This window comes from Anguilla rostrata, chromosome 13, assembly GCF_018555375.3.
Source record: "Anguilla rostrata isolate EN2019 chromosome 13, ASM1855537v3, whole genome shotgun sequence".
In the NCBI taxonomy this organism is placed as follows: Eukaryota; Metazoa; Chordata; class Actinopteri; order Anguilliformes; family Anguillidae; genus Anguilla; species Anguilla rostrata.
In genome coordinates, this window is record NC_057945.1 from 25,801,419 (window position 1) to 25,825,937 (window position 24,519).

At 41.5% G+C, this 24,519-nt stretch overlaps 2 protein-coding genes across 12 annotated transcripts; both read right to left on the reverse strand.

Moving 5' to 3' along the window:
- Positions 1–472: 472 nt before the first annotated feature.
- On the reverse strand, positions 473–17,812 carry LOC135237796 (protein polybromo-1-like). 11 transcript variants are annotated; one of them, XM_064305264.1, is made up of 30 exons: positions 17,659–17,812; positions 16,686–16,845; positions 15,720–15,817; positions 15,451–15,598; positions 14,805–14,954; positions 14,512–14,628; positions 14,293–14,361; positions 13,814–13,912; positions 13,131–13,216; positions 12,661–12,752; positions 12,182–12,398; positions 11,545–11,686; positions 9,927–10,021; positions 9,239–9,518; positions 8,985–9,090; positions 8,132–8,771; positions 7,538–7,749; positions 7,151–7,336; positions 6,878–7,035; positions 6,485–6,751; positions 5,997–6,142; positions 5,617–5,774; positions 4,879–5,062; positions 3,809–4,013; positions 3,304–3,505; positions 2,962–3,123; positions 2,342–2,500; positions 1,476–1,543; positions 1,178–1,385; positions 473–859 (listed from the first exon to the last, which is right to left on the reverse strand). In XM_064305264.1, exons 2-30 carry the CDS (start codon positions 16,824–16,826, stop codon positions 687–689), a joined length of 4,968 nt encoding a protein of 1,655 aa, XP_064161334.1. In that variant the 5' UTR covers positions 16,827–16,845; positions 17,659–17,812; the 3' UTR covers positions 473–686. The 11 variants fall into 11 exon arrangements, with proteins under 11 accessions (XP_064161334.1, XP_064161335.1, XP_064161327.1 ...); XM_064305265.1 differs by having other exon boundaries at positions 3,046–3,123; positions 9,239–9,533; XM_064305257.1 differs by having other exon boundaries at positions 9,239–9,533.
- A 463-nt stretch (positions 17,813–18,275) lies between these two features.
- glt8d1 (glycosyltransferase 8 domain containing 1) lies at positions 18,276–24,511 on the reverse strand. The gene is made up of 10 exons (XM_064304453.1): positions 24,362–24,511; positions 23,967–24,002; positions 22,807–22,905; positions 22,470–22,692; positions 22,248–22,365; positions 22,049–22,133; positions 21,580–21,692; positions 21,237–21,403; positions 20,792–20,904; positions 18,276–20,649 (listed from the first exon to the last, which is right to left on the reverse strand). The coding sequence occupies exons 2-10, from the start codon at positions 23,980–23,982 to the stop codon at positions 20,465–20,467; spliced, it is 1,119 nt and encodes a 372-aa protein (XP_064160523.1). The 5' UTR covers positions 23,983–24,002; positions 24,362–24,511; the 3' UTR covers positions 18,276–20,464.
- Between the last annotated feature and the right edge of the window lie 8 nt (positions 24,512–24,519).

Below are 24,519 nucleotides of genomic sequence, written 5' to 3' on the forward strand. Positions count from 1 at the left end.
GACCTTAGGGTGACACGCAGCAGTGCTATTATTTCATTCAAAGTGACGGAATGGAGATATGATCATACTTCAATTAAGAATCAAGTAGATTGCCCCCAATAATCATTACATGACAAATTTCGGTATGTGCTCACACGTTCAACAAGTGTCTCATAACTACTTTATCCACGCTAAACAGTTTATCTGGACGCTATGCATGTAACATTAGTCTTGCGTTTCCTACATTGCAATTTCTCGATAATTTTTTTTTCTCTCTAAACATTTTAAAACTAAATCTAGCAATTCTGGCCATGTTCTTAACATATGGTCGTCAGACGTATTCAAGTTGGCCTCCGGTTTAAATGCTTCTTGAATGACATCCAAATTCTCAAAATAAATAACCTGCTGTTTTATAAACCAGCTAATTGCAATTAATGTGGACATTAGTTCCAAAAAACAAACAGAAAGTGAAAAAAACAGTCAAGATATCATATGGGGTTTTCTTACATTTTATATAAAAACACCAATAACAAGTATTTTTACAAAGGCCGTAATTTAACAATACAAAACAAACAAAAACAAAACACTGAGACAGAGCATATTTTGACACATTAAAACCCCTGACACACATCATGTACATTGAAAAATTACTGATTTTTGTGATGTAGTCTCACCCCCAACATTTATAATGCTGCACGACAGAGTGTCTAAACATTCTGCTGATTATTAGAATGGCGGATGTTCAGTGTGTCTCGTAGCATCAGATCTCGCAGTCGCCAAAGTGCATCTGCCATGGTGGTGTGGGCACCTTTGCTCTTCAACCAATGGGATGGCAGCCTGCTCTCCTGTTCCTTAGTCAGACGCACGTCTTTTCTACGAGCTATGGAAGCATATATAAAGAGCTAAGTACAGTGAGTTTTTTCCCCACATTGTTCTGTGAACAGAAACCAATTTCAAACACATTTCTCCAATGTTTATGGTCACTCCTGTGGTAATGTAAGTAATGTAATGTAAAGACCTAAATGTACAGTTACTAACCTATGCTCCAAATCCTCAAGAGGAAAAATTAATATTTTTATATTATTTTTATTTATTAAGCATTTAACCCTCGTCTACAATCTCACAATGATTCTCTGACGCATAAATGTTTATGTGTTTGGTAATACAGCCATTTAGGTTCTGGTGAATGCGGACACACCTAGCAGGGTCTGGTCCCACTTGCTGACAGTGGAAGACTCGGCGTTGAGGCCCTCGATGTACTTCAGATAGGCCTCGGAGTGCAGGAGACGCTGGGACTTGGGTGGCGGGGCCACAAACATGGGGGTGGAGGGCTGCTGGAGAGCTGGCTGTAATGCCTGAGCCTGCCCTGGATAGGGTGGCGGGGCCTGCTGGCCTTGAGCACCCAGCTGCAGGAGAATGCCACATATCGGCGGTTAGCAGTTTATGTACAATGAACTGAGCCCTGTATTCTCTGTTTGTATGGGCGATCACTTCACCTGTTGCCCATAAGAGCTTCCGGCTCCGGTACTGCCTGCCATGCCATTCAAACCTTGTCCCATCGCACCTGTGGTGAAAACAGCAGCAGCCAGTCAGGAATGGAGCACCACAGAAACCCAGTGCAGCACTGTGTGCCCTGAGTTTAACCCCAGGACTGTGGTCCTGTACTGCAACTGTCAGCAGCTAAAGAAGAGGTGGGTAAACTGGAAATATGAAGTTTTCTAGGCATCTTTTCATCAAGATTTATATTAATGATTACACCGAGAGAAATTAAATAATTTAAACTGTGAGGTAGGGTAATTAGTGACACACTTTTCTCTCTCCCTTAAAGTTAGCGGTGATGCACCAATTTAGACTGACTTGTGCATGCTGAATGCAGCCTTTAAAACACACCATTATTTAAAAACAATAAATACTCAAATGTGATGCAGTATGCTAGTAGTTTACGTTCAGTGGAATAACAAAGGTAGGGTAAATATTTGCTAGCACTTATTCAAACATGAAGAAGACAATTATATTGAAAGTGATGTTAGTGATGTACCATTTAAAGATTAAGTAAATATTTTCTGATGGATTTTATTAGTTCATGCACTTGATTCAAATTAAGAGATTCTGAGTGTTAAAATGACTAATCATTGGAATTAGTGATCATTTTGGCAAGTTTAATTTCCAGACATAACTACACTCAAACGGCAAGGCCATCTGAAACTTTGTCACCACGCAGATCTGGTGGTTTGGGTAATTGATAAAGTACCTGAGCCTATGGTACAGGTAGCCCCTCCAGTGGGTGAGAGTGGCAGACAAGAAGCAACTGCATGGGCGTGGCAAGGAGAGTGGTGGATGGTGGTGGTGGAAGTGTTCTTACCCGGGTATGGCATGCCAGGGAACCCAGATACACCTGGCGGCAGGTGGTGGGGCAATGCAGGCAGCCCCATGTGATGAGGTGGCATGCTGCCCATACTGACTATGCCATCAACAGGGCCCTGCAAGGGCAGCATAGGTAGACCACAGGCCCCCATCATGCCTTGGAGGGATAACAACACAACATGTCCATGCATCACTGTCATGCAACTAGTAAATGCTACCATGCATTACCAATTAATGGCACACACTTCAAACAACAATGAGCACAGAACATGTAGACAGATTAGGAATAAAGGTGAGTTTTAGAAAAAAGAAGAATACACACAGACTGGATTATACAGAAATTATTATTTTGATGGCATGCTGTTAATGATGTGATTAAGAACAAGCACAGATTGAATGTAACTGAAAAAAACACAAAAACATTTAAAATTATAGGCTGCTTGCATGTCAAATTGCATGTTTTTTCTTTTGGGTAAAAGTTTGTTAATATGGATGCAATTATGGACAAATAGGTGATGGCTATAATTAAAAAAAGAAACATGGGATATTTGAGCAGTTCTGCTTCGTACTCCAGCTCTAGAGTCACCACAAAGTCAATCTGCATCTGTGAGGGGTTACCTGACACAGACGTCATGTTCTGGTTAAGCATCCCCATTGGGGTCGGGAGAGGCACCACCCCCATGAGCGCCCCTACTGGGGTACCTGCTCTGGGGGAAGCCCCCTGCTGCTGCTGGGCCGCCCTCTCCCGCTCCTGCTGCTCGGCCACTTTGGCTGCCCGCTCTGCAACACACACGAGGGACACAGTGAGCATTCATCGATTCAGTCAGCAGGACGGCGCCCACACACACGGAGCGCGGTCACCACCCCGAGCAAATGCACCAGCATTTCCCTTTAACCGGACGAGCCGTAGAAACGCAGGCAGGACCGGTGCAGGAGTGCGGCTCCACGGCCTCCTCTCACCTTCGTACTCGGCCTTCTTGGAGGCCTCCAGGTTCCTCCACTCCGTGCCCACCAGACGGCTCAGCTCTCCGAAGGAGAAGTCGGGGTGCTGGGCTTTGATCACCGCCCGCATTTCGCTGCTGAACAGGATGTAGCCGCTCATGTTGATCTTCCTCTTCGACCCCTCCTTCTTGGACAATCCCTTCATGGACTTCGGAGTTGACTGCAAAGCCCAACAGCAGGACAGGTTAATCCTTGTCACACTCATGCTCATAAATATCTCTAACCCTAGTCATTTTAAAATTAATTATCAAAGCAATGCAGAATCAGTTTGACAGCATATGTCAGTTGTTCCTTTGGAGTAAAAATGAATGAAATTACTTTTAACAATTACTGCACAATTATATAGAAGTATCATAATATTACAGTATAAAGTATAAATGCAAAACAAAGTGAGAAAGCATAATAAAGCAGAAATAATAATAATAATTATTTTTATTTATGCTAATTTCCCTTGAAATCTGACCTGCGGGGGGGTAAATGGCATGAGGTCCATGTCGCTGGCCAGAGGAGTCTGCAGCTGACCCGTGGATGACGCGTCTGCAGCCTCTCCATCTTCGTCCCCCAGGTCGTCCAGCTCGTCGTCTCCCATCAGAGCAAACTTGGCCTCCAGCTCCTCGATCTTCCGGTCCAGCAGGGGTGATGGCTCCTTCTGCGGCACAATCAGCTTCCTGACCGTAACAGAGGGGAAGAGGACCTGTTTCCGTCCCTGCCGCATGTCATGAAGCTGATGATGAAGGTTTGGGTTCAAGCGCACCTTTAGGTAATCTCTGGACTCCATATCCAATAGTACATTGTACTGATAATAGTACGCTCACCTCACTGGCATGTTTTGAACCTGCCTCATGATTCATAAGTTGATAAAACCCCACAAAGATCACGAGCAAGGAAAGCTTCCTTCCTACTGTACTTATCCCAGTTTAATTTAATTCATAATATTTGATGAATCCTGTAGGATTTCTAAGGTTTGCAGGTGTGCAGGTTTATGTATGCTTTTTGACATTAAGCGAAATGCTTACAGTGTCCATATCTCCATTTGTGGAACCCTTGCATCCAGTGAATAGTCTGCTAGACAATATGAATACATAATAGAATAATGTAGGGCAGTCATCGCCATTTTTGGAACATAATCCCAATTCTAGTTTGGATATGCATGGCTCTTCTACTAAACCATAAGATGAGCATAATTGCAACAGAGGTTTGCCATTAAACTGTCTATACATCTAATAGACCCCCAGTTTCCAACCTTGTTTTGTCAGACTTCACTAAGGACAGCCCCCACTCATCCATTTTAGAAGACAGTTTGCAAGGTGATCATTCATTAATGCAGCGAAAAAATGCGCAAAGAAGGAAAATTTGGTTTTGATACATTTTCGAGGATTTAGTGCAAGCTATCCACAGTACAGACCTTCATGAGTGTGTGTTAGAAACCTACCACGCTAGCTGAACTGGCAACACTGTTAAATACGCGGCCGTAGACACACCTGCATTCGGGCCATATTCCCCTCCCAAAAACACGCAAGCTGTTCGTCTGACCTGAAGTAGTAGATCTCGTCGTCAACGACCTTGGCGGAAAGCGAGAAGCGCTTCAGGCCCTTGAACTTCTTCATCTGCTTCTCGCTCTCGATGTAACGACTCTCGCACAGCAGAACATCATCCTCAGGCACCTCCGTCGGCCGGCATGACAGGTAGTCCTTGAAGGAGGACACTGCGCATTTCCCTGAGGCCAGATGCAAGCATGCGGAGGAAGGAGGTCAGATTATATTACGGGGAAAACAGTGAAGAAATGAAAACGTTTTTATAAACCCAATCTGCGTGTTGACTTTTTACGTCTTAATGTGCTACTAGTTCTTTGGAAGAGGAAGACATTGTGATTCTTGTGATTGAATGGGAGGGGTAAACATGGCACACATACTCACCAAAATAAAAAGTTATTAAAATTATCTGAATTACAGCTTATATTGCTTTCCTAAGTCAGGCACAAATGTTACTTCCAACTACATATCAAGCCAGAAAAAAATAAATAAATAAAAATCAGGAAAAGTCAGTGTAGCAACTTAATTTGCTTATACAGAGTTTCACGAGCAGGGTTGTGGGGGTGAGTACTTATGCAAATGGCTTTGGTAAACGGAAGATGTATGGACTAGTGACAGACAGGCTTTTCAGGTCAGTGTACCTGTAACAGAATGTTCTGGTCACTGAAAGCTGTGTGTAAACGTGTATACTGTAAGATCAGGTGAGCAGTGGTGTAAAGTCAGGTGAAAGGGATAGTACCTATGACACAGCTCATGGGGCAGGCCTCCTCCAGATTGCTGAGGAACACCTCCTTCTTGTAGAACATCTTGGTGGGCTCGTGCTCAGTCTCCTCTGGGTGAATGAAGATGGGCCCGAAGAAGTAGGCTGCTCCATCTCGCACCCACATCTTCTCAATCCTGCCACAAGGGACAGTTTGTACTAGCTCCTCAACTCAGCCTGCTGCCCAATCTGCTAAATAGCTCAGTGGCAATGATGAAAGGGCAATACCATAGAAAAATTCCAGTAGTAATCGTGTAATAAAGAGAAAACAGGCCACTTAGTCTGTAATAAGTATTAAAGAGCTATTTATGAATGGGATGTCAGGATGATAATGTGAGTATTTCTATTTCCCGCCTCACCTGCCCACTCTGTGACGCACTAGACCATGTGACCGGATGTAGACACAGTCGCCCACTTTCAGCCAGGTGTCATTGTAGCGAAGCTGCTCGTAGTACTGGCATCCTGGCTCCCCGCTGCTCACATCCACGGGCACCTCTTCCTTTTCCTGAAGCCACACCAACACGAGCCAGCACACATTAGCCACCCCATTGTGAATATAGTACATATCTCAATCTGAGCTCCTCCAAGGTCTAACCAATCAGAATAGCAAATTATATGTGTTAGTGTCCTTGTCTGCCATGAAGGAGTTGTCTAGTACTTTGACATTCTAATGGTTATGTGCAAACATGACTAATTGGTAAATAAAAAATGTAACTGTCTGTTAATTCATTTCAGGCATTTCCTTTCAAATTGTGGGCAATACTGCAGAAATGAATCTTTCAAATAGTTTGGCAATACTGTAGAAAATAATGGTACACGGGCTTTTGGTTCAGACAGGCACGCTGACCTTGTCGATGATGGCGACCGCGTCCGCCACTCTGCCCTCCTCAGACGTCTCCACTGGCTTCTCCTGCTCGTTCTTGGTAGCGTTGGCAAACATGGAGGCCACCCGCACCACAGGCAGTGGCGTGTCACGGGGAGCAAACCGGACCGAGCTCAGGGGCATGGTCCACATCTTGATCTTCTTGAAAGACTTGGTCTTGGCCGAGTACCGCGACTCGCACACGAAGACGTCCTCTGGTCTGAAGCCATCTGGTTGCAGCTTGAAGTACTCCTGCAAGCAAAGATGCACAGCAGTCATTGGCTGAAATAAGAATGCAATCACATTTAATCACAAATGTCTCTGAAGAACCTTTCCCAATGACTCCCCGTCTCAACATTGTGAATACAGTGTATTTACCTTCACAAACATAACCACACATTTTCCCATTATCTTGCTAACGGGAATTTTGTTGTAGTAATCGCTCTTAAACACTTCTTTCTCCAGAAACTTGCGTGTGGCCAAGTGGAAGGTTTCATTGGGTCTGTAGAACCAGCATCCGTACAGCCATTTCTCACCTGCATGAGAACAACATTGCAATCTTCTCAGATTGATTGAGTTCACATGGATAGTTCTCCTAAATAATTATAAAAAACTCTATCCAGAGAGAGAGAGGAGTGAAGGAGCTCTTACCAGCGTCGTCCTGCCAGAGGCGCTCGATGCACACGATGTGCGGCTGCAGGTTCTGCTCTGCGGGCTCCACGTACACATAGTCCCCCACGTGGTACATGCTGTCCTTAAAGCTGCAGTCCTGGCTGTACGTGCGCTGGAGCCCTGACTGCCAGGCTGAACCCGCTGGGTCCTCACTCTTCTCAGCCTCTGCAGCCAATCAGAGGGCTATTATTTACACAGCCTCATAATTATGACAACATTTACTCCTTTCCAGCATCCATTCTGTTTGTGCCTGCTACTGCAGTGTCACTCGTATTCCTAATTTGCACTGAATGCCTGGCATTGAGAGATGAAGCTGGCCATTGTATGGATAGCCAGCTTCCTCTGATGATGATAGCGAAAGAATACCTTTCTTTTCCTCTTCCCTCTTCAGCTTGTCCTCCTCCATCTCTTTGGGGAGCTTCTCCTTCTTCTCCTTCTCCACGTCGCTGTGGAGGTGCTTGGTGGTGTAGCTGAGGGCGGGGGAGAGCAGGATCTCCCCGTTCTTGCACAGCTCGTCCCGTATCCGGATGAAGAACTGCTGCAGCTCCACCGCATCCTCGAAGATCTCCGAGTCCGTCCTGCCACAGGGAAAACACAGCCGGGTTTAAAACCACGCACCAGCCGGCTCTGATCTGGCTTTTCTGTAGTATATTTCGTCTGTAGGGTTTATACTAGTCACTGGATCACAGACACCAGAGAGAGGAAAAAAACTGCATTCAAACCCAATTGTATTTCAAAAATCAAAGCCTTTTATTCACCAGCTTCCTCTTCAAAAAGGGTACAGCATATAAATTATACATAATACATTCTCCAGAGATATCCCCAGAGGAAATGCACTACTCTGAAAAAAATCACAACCTCCTGGAATAATCTTATCACTGTAATTACCATTGTACAACCCAGCTGGCGGAACTTAGCGAAAAGAAAGGATCGAGTGGATGGGCAATCCCAATGTCTCACCTGTGCAGCCGCCTGGCTTTCTCCAGCACCTCAAACATGTGCTCCTGGAAGACGTCCAGCCTCCTGTAGCAGCCGTTGTCCACGTTGGCTCGGATGATCTCGAAGTTGAGCGGTGGCTTGGCGGGGGCGGCCGGGTCCTGGGCGGGGATCTCGGCCAGCGAGTCGCTGTAGCAGCGGCCCTCGTCGTCCTGGTGGCTCAGCACCGAGACAAAGAGGTTGTGGACCAGCTCCCGGATGAGCAGGGTGACGTTGGGGACGTGGCCGTCCTCCCCGCCCTCCAGGTCCCGCCGTGTCTCCAGCAGGACCTTGTGCAGCACCAGAGCGTCCTTGTAGATCAGGGACTCGGGCTCGTTGTAGGTGCAGGCGTTGTTGAACATCAGAACGAAGTCCTCCACCAGGGAGTCCACGTCCTGGTACTTGTTGGCCATCATGTGGCTCTTGATCTTCTCCATGTCGACGGGCTTCTTGATGGTGATGTAGTAGTCGGGCAGCTCGGCGCGGGAGGGCAGGCGGAGGAAGATGGTGCTGAGGCGGCGGCCACGCCTGTCCGTGTAGTTCTTCACCGCCTCGTACAGCTCGTTCAGCTTCTGCTGCAGAGGAGTCAGGTACTTGGATTTCTTCAGGGAGATTCCACTCTTCCCTGGAAATACAGAGCTGCACGTTACCACTGAGTACAGATAGTAAGAGTTTTGTATGCATCGTGCTTTCCCAGGATATAGCAATGCTCACAGTTTAAAATGCATCTTGAGTGTATCTGACTTTAAGCAGACAAAATTAGCGTAGCGTGTGTGTTTCATCATTTAAAATGGACACGCTGACAGAAAAATCCCGTCATTGCCGAAGCGACACATACGTATTTTCAGCTTGGGAGAAGCTATGTCGTCATCATCAGGCACAGGCCCCAACTCCCTCCTCTTGTCCTTCAAGATCCTCTCCAGGATGTTGGCATCATTATAGACCTGATAATCAGCAGACATGCCATATTACTCTTTAACTGGTCGCTATGGTAAAAAAAATAAAATAACAAAACAAATACAAAGGAACACTTTTGCCCGGTTTTCTGTGTATGACTGACATCCTCATCCCTGCCCGCGATTGGACGCATACCTGGGAGCCCTCCTCGTTGTAGTGTCGTGCGTTCCGGAACATCAGCCTCATGTCCTCCATCATCATGTCCTCGCTCAAGTACTTTTCGGAGCGGATGTTGTGATCGATGGTCCTGAGGTCCACGGGCTCCAGGATGATCTTGTAGTAGTCAGGGTAGTCCTTCTTGGAGGGCTTGACCATGAAGAGGTCGCAGAGCCTGCGTCTGGTAAGTGGCTCGCGGGCCTCCGTCACTGCCGAGTACAGCAACTTCATCCTCCTCTTCTTACTGTTCTTCTTGTGACTGGAACAAACAAAGCTGTCAAACTATCAATGGGTTTCACAATGTTTTCACACTTGACCCTTGAATAATATCAATATTATTTTAGTATTATTTAGAGTTTAAACAAACTGTAAACAAGGCCACATTCTCATTCATTCCTTCAAAATTTTTCATGTTGTATTCCATATTGCCACAGAGAGGATTTTAAAATGATGATTGTTACTGTAACGTTTTTCATGACAGCTAGAATTCACAGCACAAGTTCCCCCAAGTGCAAATAAGTACTGAGGATGTCAAAACTTCCAGATGAAGGTGTAAGTGGAAAAAGTAAATTTTCCTCCCGGGATTGCAGCCTCAAACAGGCAGTGTAGGTAGACAGCCATCTCATTTGGGAGGCTGCGGGGATGATGAAAGAATGATAAAGAGTACCTCTTCCTCTTCCCACTGCCGGTGTCTGACATAGTGCATGACAGCATGCTGTCTCCGTCCTCGTCTTCTCGATGCAGCAGCTCTCTCCTCTTCATCTGAAACACACGGACACATTCATATCATCCAGCTCCTCAGGCTGCACTCAGACAAAGGCATTAATATTAACTGGCACGCACAAGAACACCTTCCTCTGGAACTGTAAAAACACACCCACCACAAAGCAACAGCTCAACTAACTGACTAGCACAGACAGACTCTCACACGTACACACTCTCTCTCTCTTTCACACTCTCTCTTGCTCTCAGGAGTTCCCACAGTTGATCTCCACACACACACACACACGCGCGCACACAGTTTCTCTCTCTCTTCACCTCTCTCAGGAATTTCCACTCTCTTTCGCATACTCACACAGACATATTAATGATGAGAAGTTCTGGAGTACAGACACATATTTCTGACACCACATTTATATTAAGCAACTTAAAGGAGCAGCTGCTCCTTTTTTTCCCCCACATAGAGCTTGCATGAATATTTAACAGGCTGAAGCAGGATGAACCCCCACAATAAGCATCATTAACCGCACACAGACACTAACATTATCTGCATTCTGAACATTAAGCCCCCTTAACTGTACAATGAAGCAATCCCCAATGTTAATTTTCCCTAGATAGACTGTATTCAGGAGCAATCCAAAAAAAGAACTGAATTCCAGGAAAGGCTTTTGTTAACCTAATGTACATTTAGGAGGAAAAATAATGATAAAGAATTATTTTCCAGATGCCGTCTCACATGCAACCATTCAGTAAGAATATGAAACGGAAAAAAAACCGGGAGCTCTAGTGTGAAGCAGTTTCCCCAAGCACACAGGAAGAGAGCCTATCAGTGAATATCATTACACAGGGACGGAGAACTGAGAGACAGCAAGTCTCATCAATGTTTCAGCGCTAGCAGTTATCTGATCCAATTCCAAATGCCAGACAGATAGCCACAAAAACACACACACACACACACACACACACACAGATGAATGTATGTGCATGTATGCACAGTAACGATACAAGTGTAAATGAAAGAGTGCAATAGAGCATTTGTGCAAAATTTTCTCAACAATATATTACCAATGGCATACACATAGTAAAAAGCACGTTGTTACCTCTGAAACGTCTCGCTCCGCTCAGCACACCGAAAGCACAAAGCCAATAATAAACGCTTGATAATAAATGGTTTCCATGTTGCTACCCAACTGAATCTAATTCTGGAAATTATCCATAGCGTTTTGTTCCTGATTTCCCGGTTTGTGGTTCACAGTTTTCACAGTGTTTGCCTGAGATCACTTTTGTAAGCGGGCCCAGGTTAGGGTTGCATGTTAGCATCCTAAAAGACCGATGAAAAGACTTCAACGTTGGCCAAGACCAATGGTCCAACAAAAATAATCACGTTTTGCTGTGATCATCACCACATTTTATTTGAAACCCAGCTCTGATCACCAGTCAATGCAGTGGAAATAACAGGAATATTCCACATCGTGCAATGTGCCCTTTTATAGGTTACCAGCCACCACAGTCAGCAATTTCCAGTATTGGACCATCCTGGTTATGATAACCGGGTGCACACTAACCTGCAGAATCTGCTGAAGCTTCATAACTCGCTTGTAGATGTGAGAGTGGGGCACATTGTAGCGCTTGGCATTCTCAAACATCAGCACAAGGTCGGCCTCCATCTGCTCCATGCTTTCATACTCATTGTTTTTCATTTTGCTCCTGCAAAGAGAAAGGCAAAATCAGCCCCCTCCAACAAACACAGTCACTCAAGTTTACCATTAAAGAGCTCTATGGTTGACACACTAGGCTCACCCACCATTACAACAGGACAAAAATTAAGAGTGAGTAAAGACAAGTGAGTACACAATGACTGACAGAATGAGGGAAAGAGGTAAAAAGGTACAATTAGGGTGCAAATCCAGCTGAACTATTTTTCATATTATTACTCCTATCATTGGAGCTCTTGACCACAGCTTGACGACTTTCTGGAATAATGAAGAGCAATATTGCGCTTTCCATTTCAAAACAGAATGAATAACATCATTACCATGAATAACAAAAATTATTTTGATTGGACATTCTTGACAAACCTTAACTCAAAATCCCTTTCTGGAGTAAACCCAAGATTACCTGCATTCCAGTAATAAAAAATAAAAAAATAAATAATAATATAAGAAATATGACAAATTAAAAAATGAAATTGTGAGTAGCTACCGGATCTGCTGCAGGGAGATGGGCTGCTTGATCTGGTGGAAGTAGTCGGGATAGTCCTTCCGGGACGGCAGCTGCAGGAAGGGCTCTGCGATGAGCTGCCCCTGGCTGTTCCTCCCGCCCCGCACCGCCTCGTACAGCTGGAAGATGGGGTTACTCACGTCCATGCTGGAGTGCATGCACTCGGCCTCCGTCTCCCCTTCATCGTAGCGGACGGCGCCTAAAATAACACAAAGAATCCCAGCAGGTTGGTGGAGCAGACTTCGTTACAAACCAATAACAATTATAGGTGCATTACATTTACAATACACACAAGTTACAGATGCATTGCATTTACAATACATACAAATTACAGGTGCATTAAATTTACAATAATACATACATACAGGCGCATTACATTTCTGAGGCAGACGGAACTGATACGCATGTCAACTGAGCTCCTCTATACTGGTGATCCCAGAATGCATTGCAGTGGGACATACCAGAAAGCATGGCGTCCTCATCGCTCTCTGAGCCATACTGAAGTGCCAGGGTGATGGATGGGAAGCGGTCTCCCTGTGCTGACCTTCGATTCCTGACACACGTATGAACACAGACAATCAGAAGAGATGCATCAACACCTATTACAAACAAGCTGTTTCTTTTTTTCCCCAATTTACAGTCCTATGCAAAAGTCAGAGACCACCCTTTTGTTTATTCGATTTTCAGTCAAATCAGCCATTCAGTGCAATTTTTTTTCAGTGTTAGACAATAAAGCAGGAAACATATATTCAAACCCGAAAATTACAGAAAAGCCTCCACCAATACATATGATATCAAATCTATCAGTATTTGTACTTTCTTTTGCACACCCTTCACCCGGCATATAGGGAGTTTGGAGCCAAATCTTATTAAATAATGCTGAAAAATTATTTACATTTTACGTAAGTGAGTGACATATTTGAAAAAATACCTGATACGAATACTGGATTTAGTGGGCTCAGCATACTCAATGTCCAACTTTCTCTGAATGAAAATCTTCTTGATGGTGTTTGCATCCTTTAATGGTGAAGAAAATAGAGAAATTTGCATAATAATGTTAATTTGAATATTTTTAGAATGTGCACACCAACTTGTGCTTCAGATACTGTGGCATTGCTTGCCAATTATAGCATTTAGAATTGCAACAAGTATTAGTTTTATGGATGCACAATGATACTGGGGTCATATTGGTATAGGATGAAAATTTGTTATAAATTAACTGATAGATATTGGCCTGAGGCTAAGATTACTGCTGGTATGATGACGCTTGCATGCGGTGGTGAGTCGACAGATTTAATTTATACCCCGGTGATGCTGTAAATTAGGTGAAAATGCCATGCTAAAAAAGTAGTCTAATCATTGTCATCTGAGAATTGGCCAATGAAATATCGTTTACAGACTTCAGCTGCTGAATTTCCACATCGTGCACCCCTATAAACGTGACTGATATTAGGAAGCACAAAAGATGATGAACTCTTGCAAAGTAGTCAAAGGAAATCAAAATAATCACAGAACATAATGACTTGACTTACATTTTTTACTTTTTATTATCTTTCATTTTTAAAACTGTTATTTTCCAAATTTAAGAATTCAAAGAATATATTACACAGATACCTTAAAAACCTGTGACCCAGGCTCATTGTATGTTTTGGCATTTTTCACCAGAAGGTCTATGTCCTTGGCCATGGCACTGACACTTTTGTAGTAGCCCATCTAGAAAACAAATTTGGCACAGATACTAAGACGGACTAACTCTGCAACAATTGATCTTACTAATGGAGTCAACAAATTACATTAAAACATTTTTTTTAAATATGTTTTGGAACTGAGGAACAGATATTGTTCTGGGTAACTTACCTTCATTTCATTGTTGGGTGAACTACCCCTTTAAGCCTTAACTGCAGTGAAAATATAAGCTAATGAAACATAACTAACATTTCTTGTTTGATCAATTACATCTAAAGGAGAAGAAATATGAAGACACAAATAAAGTAACACGTAGCACTAGCTGTGCTTGTGTGTAAGCGAGTGTGTGCATGCACTTGTGCTGAAGCGATACACCAATTACATCACATGATCAAGTTCCACCATACCTGTATCCTCTGAGCAATGGTTTTCAGATCTATTGGTTCCTTTATTATGGCAAAATAGTCTGGGTATTGCTGAAAAATGAATCACAAATATTAAGTATCTTTAATAAAAATGTATTTGCAATCACATTGAGCAGTATATTAACAAAAACAAAATTACATCCAGTGACACATGGGTATAGGCCTGCTGAGAAGACCCTGTGCACACAGAGCGGCTCTTACCACTTTCGAGGGCAGCTTCTGAAAGAGTTCGCTGATCAGACGGCCAGAGGGTTCGGTAAAGGTCACCACAGCCTCCAGGAGCTGCTCCAGGACCTCCCTCAGGCAGCTGGGTGGAGCCTGTCAACCAAGCAGGGGCAGGAAATAAGAGACAAGTGCAATGAAACACATGGATTTGCACACGTGCACAAGCTATCTGTACGCTGCTATGCACTTTCTGCATAAACTGTTACAGCAGAAAGGCACAGATAGATTTAGCAATTTATTTGAAGTTTATAAATGCCTAATGTCCTCACCTCTTCTTCGGTGGAGGCCACGGGGGCTTCCTGCATGTCTTCCCCATCCTCTTCATCCTCCTCGTAGTCCCCTCTTTGCACGAACTCATTCTTTGTGCGCAAGTAGAGGTCCCACAGCTTGCAAGCAGCCTTGTACTCTGGGCTCTCAGCCTACACAAAAATGTATTTTCTTTTCTGTATTTTCCCCATACCCAACTTTTTAAATGCTCCTTTCGAAAGAGCAAAAGACACTATACATGTGCACAGAAGACAAATTAATTACAAGAGAATAGAACTTCAGTTGTACTTGCAGATCTCATTTATTCAGCTAATTTTTCACTAGACCTCCAAATAAGTCATAGATTTAGCTCTGATGAAGGTCTATCAGAAACACATCATTATCATTCAAAAATGATAATCTCTTCCAGGTTAAACAAAAGAAAAAAAAAAATCAACTGAAAGCAAAGTATAATATGATTGTATATAATTTAATGCACATCAGAAGTGACACAACCTTTACAACAAATAACTAACCTAAAAAAATGTACTTAGTCCATTGCATGAATGTTGTATTCTATCAGAATCTACTGGATCAGCAATTCAGCATGCCATTTTCCACACTCACTTAGCACAGGGATACACTGTGTACATATGTGGTGCCTGCTACCTTGTAATAAGTCTTTGCATTGTTGAACAGGAGTTGAAAGTCAACAGTGAGCTGCTCCACATCATCATACTCCTCCATCTTCAACTTCTGCTGGATTTTCATCATGTCTATGGGCTGGGCCACCACTTCATAATAGTCTGGTTGGTTCCTTCAAAAGAAGACAAAACAGTAATAACAATGAGCACTCATTTTATTAAGGAACACTAATTGTTATAATTTCACAGTAAAAAATAAAAAAATGAAATTGGTCCACCCCTCAAGTATAGTACCTTCGCTTTGGAGCCCTGATAAAGAGTTCACAGAGCAGCCTTCCATGGTCATCCTTGTAATCTCTGATTGTGTTATACAGCTCATGGCACACTGCAATCTTAGAACACATAAAATCAGTCGAATCAGTTGCAGCGGTATTGATACTCAGCTATTCCACAAGACAGGAAAAAGGCACTTTGAGCAATAAAACATGGCTCTTAAAAGTGAAAGAGGCAATGTTATATTATTTTGTTAACAACATTAATTTCATGGTATTCATAAACATCTTGAGTACAAGCTGTGGTTTGTAGATGGTGAGGCACACACGTTCATTAACTTGGATAGGGTACAACACAACCAATCATTCCAGGCAAGCCATCTGGATTTCTGCTTCAACCTGTTATGGATATGTCTGTCCAAAATAATTTCACAAATTGATGTCAGTGACAGATTGTAGCATTACACAAAACCAAAAGTTTTTTTAAACATTTTAATGAATGAAGGCTTTTCATGCCTTCATTGTAATTACCAAATGTTCTGTGGAGAAGCAAGTCTGGAATCCTGTCAAAGCCAAACCATATTTTCCAATGCAAACAAATAAAAACAAACTTCTATATTTTAAAAATACTATTTAGCATTATGTAACAGAATGACATGGTTAGTTAATTACGATGGTATTAACTGGGCCCATCTAAGATTGGAACAGGGCATAAGTACCAGGTGGCAATAAATCGGGTGGGGGGTGGTTCTACGGCTTTGGGGAAGCCTTCATGATTTACTTCAGACATGAAATCATAATTTTCAATGGCAATTTCAATTTGTGTTTATATACAGACAATGAAAACGAACCGCCAAGTTAGAGTCATATGCACCACACAAGGGTAGTTACTGTTGATGTCAAACTCACGAACAGACGACACATCTCGTTCTGCTTCCTGCGCTCACTCTCTCTGTAAAGGTGGAACAAAACTTGGAAATCCACTTACTGGATCAACAGGGGGAATATTGGAAACTCGTCTCCTCTTTCGGGTGCTTCCAGCCGTAGATGAGGAGGTCTGGCCATCGTCAAAGTCACCCCCACTTACACTACTGGAAGGGGAAGTCGCTCTTCGCCTTTTTGAACCCATAGGACAACAGCGAAGTTACCTTACGGGAATGAATTAATGAGCTGAGTTAGCAAAAGATGTACGCACCAACCGTATTTAAAACACAAACATCCAACATCAAAATGAATATAAAAGAAAAACCTACATCTACCGTTGCCTAGCGCAAGCTGGGAGTCATCTGGCGAATAGTAACGCTATGCAACAGTATTTCGTTATGCTGAGTCTAACGTTGGCCAGTTATCTGATTGTATACCCAATTAGAGTGTATGATCTTTCAAGCGTAAAATACATTAAATGTACATCTACCCATCTATATTGCTTGGTTTCTGTATTTTGACTCAAGCAACGCTGCGTACGTGGCTGACGTTAACTTCAATTTCAAACAACGTGTGGAAATCCAGCTGTCAAAACGCCAGTAACGCCCCTGAAAAGTTGCTGTTTGTGACCATCACATCGCGTATTATCATTAGTTAGCCAGCTAATTAAACTAGTAACTGGTTGCATTTGTTGTCTTTCAATCTCAGAATACTGCAAGCTAACGTTAGACAGTGTTCTAACGTTACCTAGGCTGGCTATTTTACAGCTCGCCCCTGGGTACCGCACCAGTCTGCTTGTTAGCTACTGACCGCGTCCGCGTTAGATAGCTAACAAGTACCCACTCTGGATGGCAGCTAATTAGCTAACGTTAGCTAATCTGTCCGCTCAGCATCCGTTCGGCATCTGTACAGCTGGCTAGCTAGCAAGCTCAGTTAAAGACAATGCAGCAAGCTAGCAGAAGGCAGTCTGTCTTCCCTGAATATAATCAGTTGAATAGCTAACGCATGCTAATCTGAGACCCACTCATGCATCTTACCTTTTATTTGGAATAATAAACACGTAACAAGAAGCTAGCAAATAACATTGTGTTGATTTCGCCTATAAATTTAACCTAGTTTGCACACGAAAAAATTAACCCTTTCCTATCCTAACTGCTAACGGAAGCGGAAGTGTTACAAACGCTAGCTTGTTGCCTGCTGTAGTTTGGCCTTTCGTATTTTTGGTTGTAAAATTTTAGGATTTAAAAATGAATAAACATATAAGTGTTACATAATGTAACGTTAGTTATTCGAAAAAAGTAATTGAACTGATCTGAATTAGATTTTTGCAGAACTATGCTACAATAATAAATAAATCATGGAAAATTTGGTCAAAGGAACCCACTCCTTCCTAAATGATCATTTCACAATCTAACAAATGCATGACATGCAAATGTAGTCATTTTTTAGTAACAGTTGTAGGTATAATCAATCCAATAGTATTTCAAATATAAAAAAAGCTTTATTTTTTACCATCAAATTTAAAAAGAACTTTTTAATTTTCTATGACATGTTGGCTCAAAATGAATGCATGATTCAGCACCACACATCCTTACAATAATTTGCACCAAGGGCAAGTATTAAACCAGAGGAAAGAATGTTCAGAATTCAAGTCAACTCAGCAGCATGATTTAATCATCATTTTCATTTAATTTGTATTCAAATAACTTTATTATTATGAAAAATTAACAGTGAAATTACAAAGCATTTAACAGTTGCCCGTGCAGGCACCCACACACTGATTTATTGGCAACGCTCATTTATTTGTTGTTGTTCCCCTGAACTATTTTCAATCATGAAAATGTATTCGATACAGTTATCATTTTGACCACAAGTGGTAATGACATCATGAGACCATCAGTAATTTTAAATAAACAATATATACTTAAACAGCTGTAACTCTTGAGTGCCTTGTCCAATCCTCACAAAATTTGGTACATAAGTACAATCCATATTCCGAGGAAGCATGCAGGTTTTGGCATGTTTGCAAACCCTGCCTCAAAAAACATCTGCAAACATTTTGTTTTTTCACCATTTAGAATTTTTATTTTATTTTATTTTTATTTTATTTTATTTTCTCACAAACTAGTCAAATGCCATTAAGCCTTTGGTGTCACCAAATTAGCCTTGAAAGAATCTGTAGAATCTGAAATGGAATAATTATCAAAGAAATGTTGAACTTTCAAGACAATATGGCCATATGCAACTAAATAGTTGTGCATGCGGCCATTTTACTACAACAGCTGTAACTTCTGAGTGCTTTGTCCGATCATCAGAAAACTTGGCGTACGTGTACAATGGTTGACTCAGAGGCAGCATACTAATTTTGTGGTGCTTAGCCAATAGGTGGCACTGTAAGAGAAAAATAAACAAAAATGTTTTTTAATCCTCAATTTTTTTGAGCAGTAAAGATTAATCTTTGCATTTCCTGTCTTGGTGTCAATCTGCCAAGGAATGTATAATGATCTGAAAAAAATATGGCAGCCATCAGCCAATCAGTTGTTGGTGGGCAAGTGACAGGCTTAGCAATGGCTGATCATCATGAAACTTGTTTGTATGTTGACCTCAAAGCTAGGGAATACCTTGTCAAAATTTGGGAAGGAAACTGAAAAGCACATTGATAATGCTTTGACCTGGCTGCAGCTTGGTGATAACTTGACAAATGTATGTCCAGTTTCCTATTTGCTGCTGAACATTCATATACATTGCCTCAAATGTTAACCATTATAAAGTAGATCATGACTCTGTCTTTTCAGCAAACAACTATTCCCCCCTTCCTTTCTATACCCAAAAGTCTAGCATTAGAAGGCTATCTTTTGTTGATAATATTAAGTACAGAACAGTTTCTGCGTAAAATTGTTCGAGCCAGTATGGATAATGCAATCGTTTTTAAAATACTACAACAAGTTATTTTTCTGGCAAAAAAGCAAGCAATATGTCAATGAAATCAATCAGTAGCACTTAATTTGCAGCATACAGTACACACATACATTTTGCTTTTTAAAAATGATTACTTCCGGGTCATGTGGGAAACCTAAGATTTCCTAGGAATGGTCGAGAGATTATAGAGACAATCAGACCTCATCCATACGGTCTTTCCTGGAAATTCTAGGAAAGAATTCATACCATGCATAATGCAGTTATATTTGGTTAACAAATTACATCTTTTAAAACAATGGTCAGCAATCCCTGTAGTATGCTAAATATTCTCTAGGTTTTTTTTAAACATACATTTATGCACAGCATTAGCAAAGTGAGAACACTTCCCTGAAAACATGTTAACCAACGCTTAAGTTAAAATGCTCAAGTGGTAGAAATCCTTACATCATCATGATAAAAAAGCAGAAAACCAGTGACAGCATTCACACCAAAGCAGCTGCCAAAATTAAATATCTAAAGCTTATCTATACGCAATCTCATGCATGCTTTTACTTTTTTGTAAAATGATGGCAATATGACAGCAACTGCATTAAGCTTGGTCCTGCTATGAACTTAGTATTAACACCACATATGTAAAAATTTAAAGTGCAAGACACAACCGGCAACAGGCTGGAATTACATTTTGTTGGAATACTTCTCAATCTGTCAAATCCACAGTAAGAACAATGTCCCTGGGGCACAATAGTAGGTCAATCTCAGTCATATGATCAGTACTGTGCCAGTGAGCTGAGAAACATTGTGATAATCCCTCACAGGCATCGGTGAATTACACGCTGTAATGTTCTTGAATCAAGTAAACCTTCCTCAGAAGTCAATGAAAAGTTGAGGAGAAGAGAAGCCACGTAGCTTACAGTCTGTCAAGGTTTACTTGTCTTCTGTGTGTCTTCGAATGGGGTGAAACTTGCCAGTTGGATCTGGAATGTACCACTTGTCCCAAATATCAGAGAAAGACGAAGTCCACCCCCAGGGCTTGTAATGTCCATTCCAGTGCAGGAGTTTGGCAGCTTGCACAAACTGGGGGGAATATCGATTTCCAGCTCCAGTGGATCCTGGAAAAAGAAGCAACCACGTATTCTCCAATAAGAAGTACAGAAACCGGTGTGCACCAGATTTGTTTTCCTTATGGAATTAAATAACAGATCATTTTCAGTACAGTTAACTTTAAAAATCCAACTGTCCACCATTACATACCAAGGTGCCGGACATGCCACATTGGGTCAATGCTGGAGTGACGCTTGTAGAAAACAATCAGCAAGGGAGGTGTGGTGATACTAGCAGCCAGAGCTCTGCTGTAGAGGTCCTCCCTTGAGGAAAGGAAAGAAATGATGGCTGGGGTTCAGTTAACATTTGCCCTTGACTTTGACTAACATTTTTTTTTGATTAACGAATGTTTTTCTTTTGTACAGACAATTTGGCAAGTTCTACAATTACTAAAGGCAACTCAACAAACAGAGTTTGTGAAGAAAAAGTGTACCGCTTGCATTTAGTGGTATATCTAAGTTAAAGGAAAATTATGTTTGAATACAAGGCATAGCTTATTCAGGTAGGGGTGTATCCCACAGAGGAAACAGCTATTTTCCTTTGAAAAACCTGCACAGCATTTGTATGTCATTTGTAGGGAAAAAGTTTTACTCACTCCACGTTCCGTTCCATCCATCTCTCCAGCTGGCTGGTGATGTTCTGGTGCTTCCACTCAGTCAGATTGGCCACAAAGACCCCAGGGTTGAATGAGCATGTGTTGGCTCGCATGGCAAGCTTTTTGATCGCTTCCTTTTTGAAATCCAAGAAGCCAATGTAGTTGTTCTATAGATTAAAAAAAAATTTAATGACAAAAACAGCCCATTAGAGGCCATTTTAGGCCATAATTTTGCCAACCAGCAGTACTTGTAGTACTGCAGCATTTTGACTCCATACCCCCATCTGATTGAACCAGCTGAGTGCATGAACCATTTTCTAAAGCAAGTCATCTCATTTATTACCTGATTTCCAGCCCCTCGAATGATACCTTTGGAGGATGCAGAGTCACAATCATCAGAGAATGCAGCCGCATGCCCTGCCTTAAGGTTAGTATCAAACAGTTCCTGGATATCACCTGAAAAACACACAAACATTAACCATGCAATATTGACAGACTGACTGACTGACAATTAAGAAGTTATTTCACTTAGTTACTCACTGAAAGAATCTCCCCCAACTGCAATTTTTTAACTTTTTAAATTAATTAAAAAAGAATATTCAGATTTCAAGTGTACAGTAAATAAAATATATAATATACTATATATATATATACACTATAATATCTATATATATGCATATACACATACACACACACACACACACATATTTATACATGTATAATATATACATGTGTCTCAGATAAATGAATGCCATTTCCATCCAGCATATTTCCATCCTGGCCACTCGCAGTATAATCCTGCATGATTGTACCTTGTACAATGACGTCATCATCTAAATATATTGCTTTCTCTGCATCCGGAATGAACATGGGCATATAAAATCTGGCAAATGTCAGCTGCAAAACAAAAGAAAGTAAAAACTGAGAATGTTTCCTTTTTTTCCAAAAGAAGAGCAAATCCTTTTGAAACTAGGCCTCCACAGCAATAAGGGGTGACCATAGCAAACCTACCGGTTTCACGGTGTCAACATTCGGGGGATCCTTTGATATTTTACCATTCAGAATCCTTGGGTCAAACCGAATAATTTTATAATTGACTTCACTCAGGTGAGTTTTGCTGAGCCAAGTTCTGAAAATATATGTATGCAAATTGTATTAGAGTGACATCCCGCATCAGTGTCCATGTGCTAAACCTTAGATGCATAAATCTTCCACTGCGCTGGCGACACTTACTTTAGATGATCTTCTGTGTCATTCATGGTAACAATGTTGAAAACAATGTTGGATTTGCTGTTACGGTACACGCTGTTCATAGCTGCTACCACAGCACCGAGCCTCTCCTCTCCTGCCGTGATCAAGACAGGGATTTCTTCTCCCGTTCTGGCAACTTCAGATTTTCGTGGAGACTCAATGGCAAAGTCAGGGTCAAAAGGGTGCAGCACACCAGGTAATGCATCTGGAGAAATAAATATGATAAAATGCAATGCCAAAAGTGATACATTTGACAAACGCACAGGTTGAAAGTGCAAATTTAGCAGTTTTTATGAGTAAATAAAGGAAATGGCACTACCTGTGCTTTCGCTCTTTAAGAAGTCACTCAGACTCAGAAGATTCCGACGCACAATTATAAGAAATGCGATGGCAACCAGCACCAGAATTAAAATGTTTACTGTAGATAAAAGAAGGGAAAATACACATAATTCAATTGGAAAGGTACATTTTCACTGTTTTGCTGTTGGAACACTGAACCAGAACGACAAACTCAGGGGGCCAGACTACAATACATTCAAGCAGACATCATTTATAACATCATAAAACTTAATTTTTCATTTTAATGTGAAATAGTTATGCAAAGGTAATATCCATTTCTACAAATTAGCTGTATCCATATCTCCATGAAATAATGAGAGAATGAGGCTGAACAAATACACTCACATGTTATTTTCTTCTGTTGTAGATGTATCACCAGTATACATTTATAGCCATTATTTTGCAAAGATAACTTATTTTTAATTTATGAATAGCTTATTTTGATTGCCCTTGTAGTTTTACAAAAAGAATTAGATTTGTATTCCTATTTTCCCCAGAGGTACAGATATCAGAGAATTATGCCTCAGTAAAAGGCAGCCATTATGGATGAGCATTGATAATTTATTTCTCAATAATCATTTGGTATCTGGAGCTCAATCTTCAGTTTTAGACTTTGTAGACAGGCTAGAAATATTAAAAATGAAATGATTCTGAGTAACAGGCCAGGACAACCTAATCCATTTCCTGTGGAATGCAATTAAATCATTCCACATTATATGTGGATAGACCCAGACCACAATTTTACAGCTGAATGTTTTTAAGGTGACATTGCCACATCTCTCATTGGCTAATATAGTTTGCAGTACAACTGAAACATGTGAGGGGCTACCCGTCAGTAGCCTAAATACTCTACAGTAACACTAGTGTTGTACAACAGTCTGGGCATTGCATTGCACAAGACGCAGCATGCCAAACAACTGCGCAAGGTTTTTCATCGGCAACAATTCATTAAAAATACCAAGCTGAATAATATAAAAATGTTATGAAAATCACACAGAATAGCGGTGTCTCTCTCTCTGCCTGCCTATGATCAACACCCAGCACCTTTTACATCCAGTTCATCAGCTAACTATCAGTCGAGAGTCGTGGAAGAAAAGGCAGATCACTACCATTACACCAATATCATGAATATATTCTTACCTCTTCGTACTGTCATCTTGCTCCGGATAGAAGTACCTGCATCATAATAATAATAATAATAATAATAATAATAATAATAATAATAATAATAATAACAACATATATCGTTTAATTTTAAATGGTTTGTATGATCGCGGTTCATCAATATCAGCATAGATTTGTAGGTATAATTACCTAGCAACATTAAATATACACATGTTTGCATGACAGTCGAGAGAACTGTTCGGCTGCTTAGCACGTCAATTAAGTTGCTTCTCTTTGCAAATGATGCCAAACTTAGGGAGTCAGTAGGCTCACGGCTTCCATAATATTAAAGAGCCAGTGCATGTTCTGCAGTATCCAACATTGCAATTCATATTACAAGGGCGCAACCTGTTTAAGACACAGACACTTACCAAGTACTCTCAAGATGCGCTAACTTCCAAGCCAAAGTGCCAACTCGACATCAACGACTGTTTCTTCTAGGTAGCGAGCTAGCTGTGCTTCAATGGCCCACCAAATATGCGGTTTAATTCATGCCTTAATTTATTTACGAGCGATATGATTTAAATAG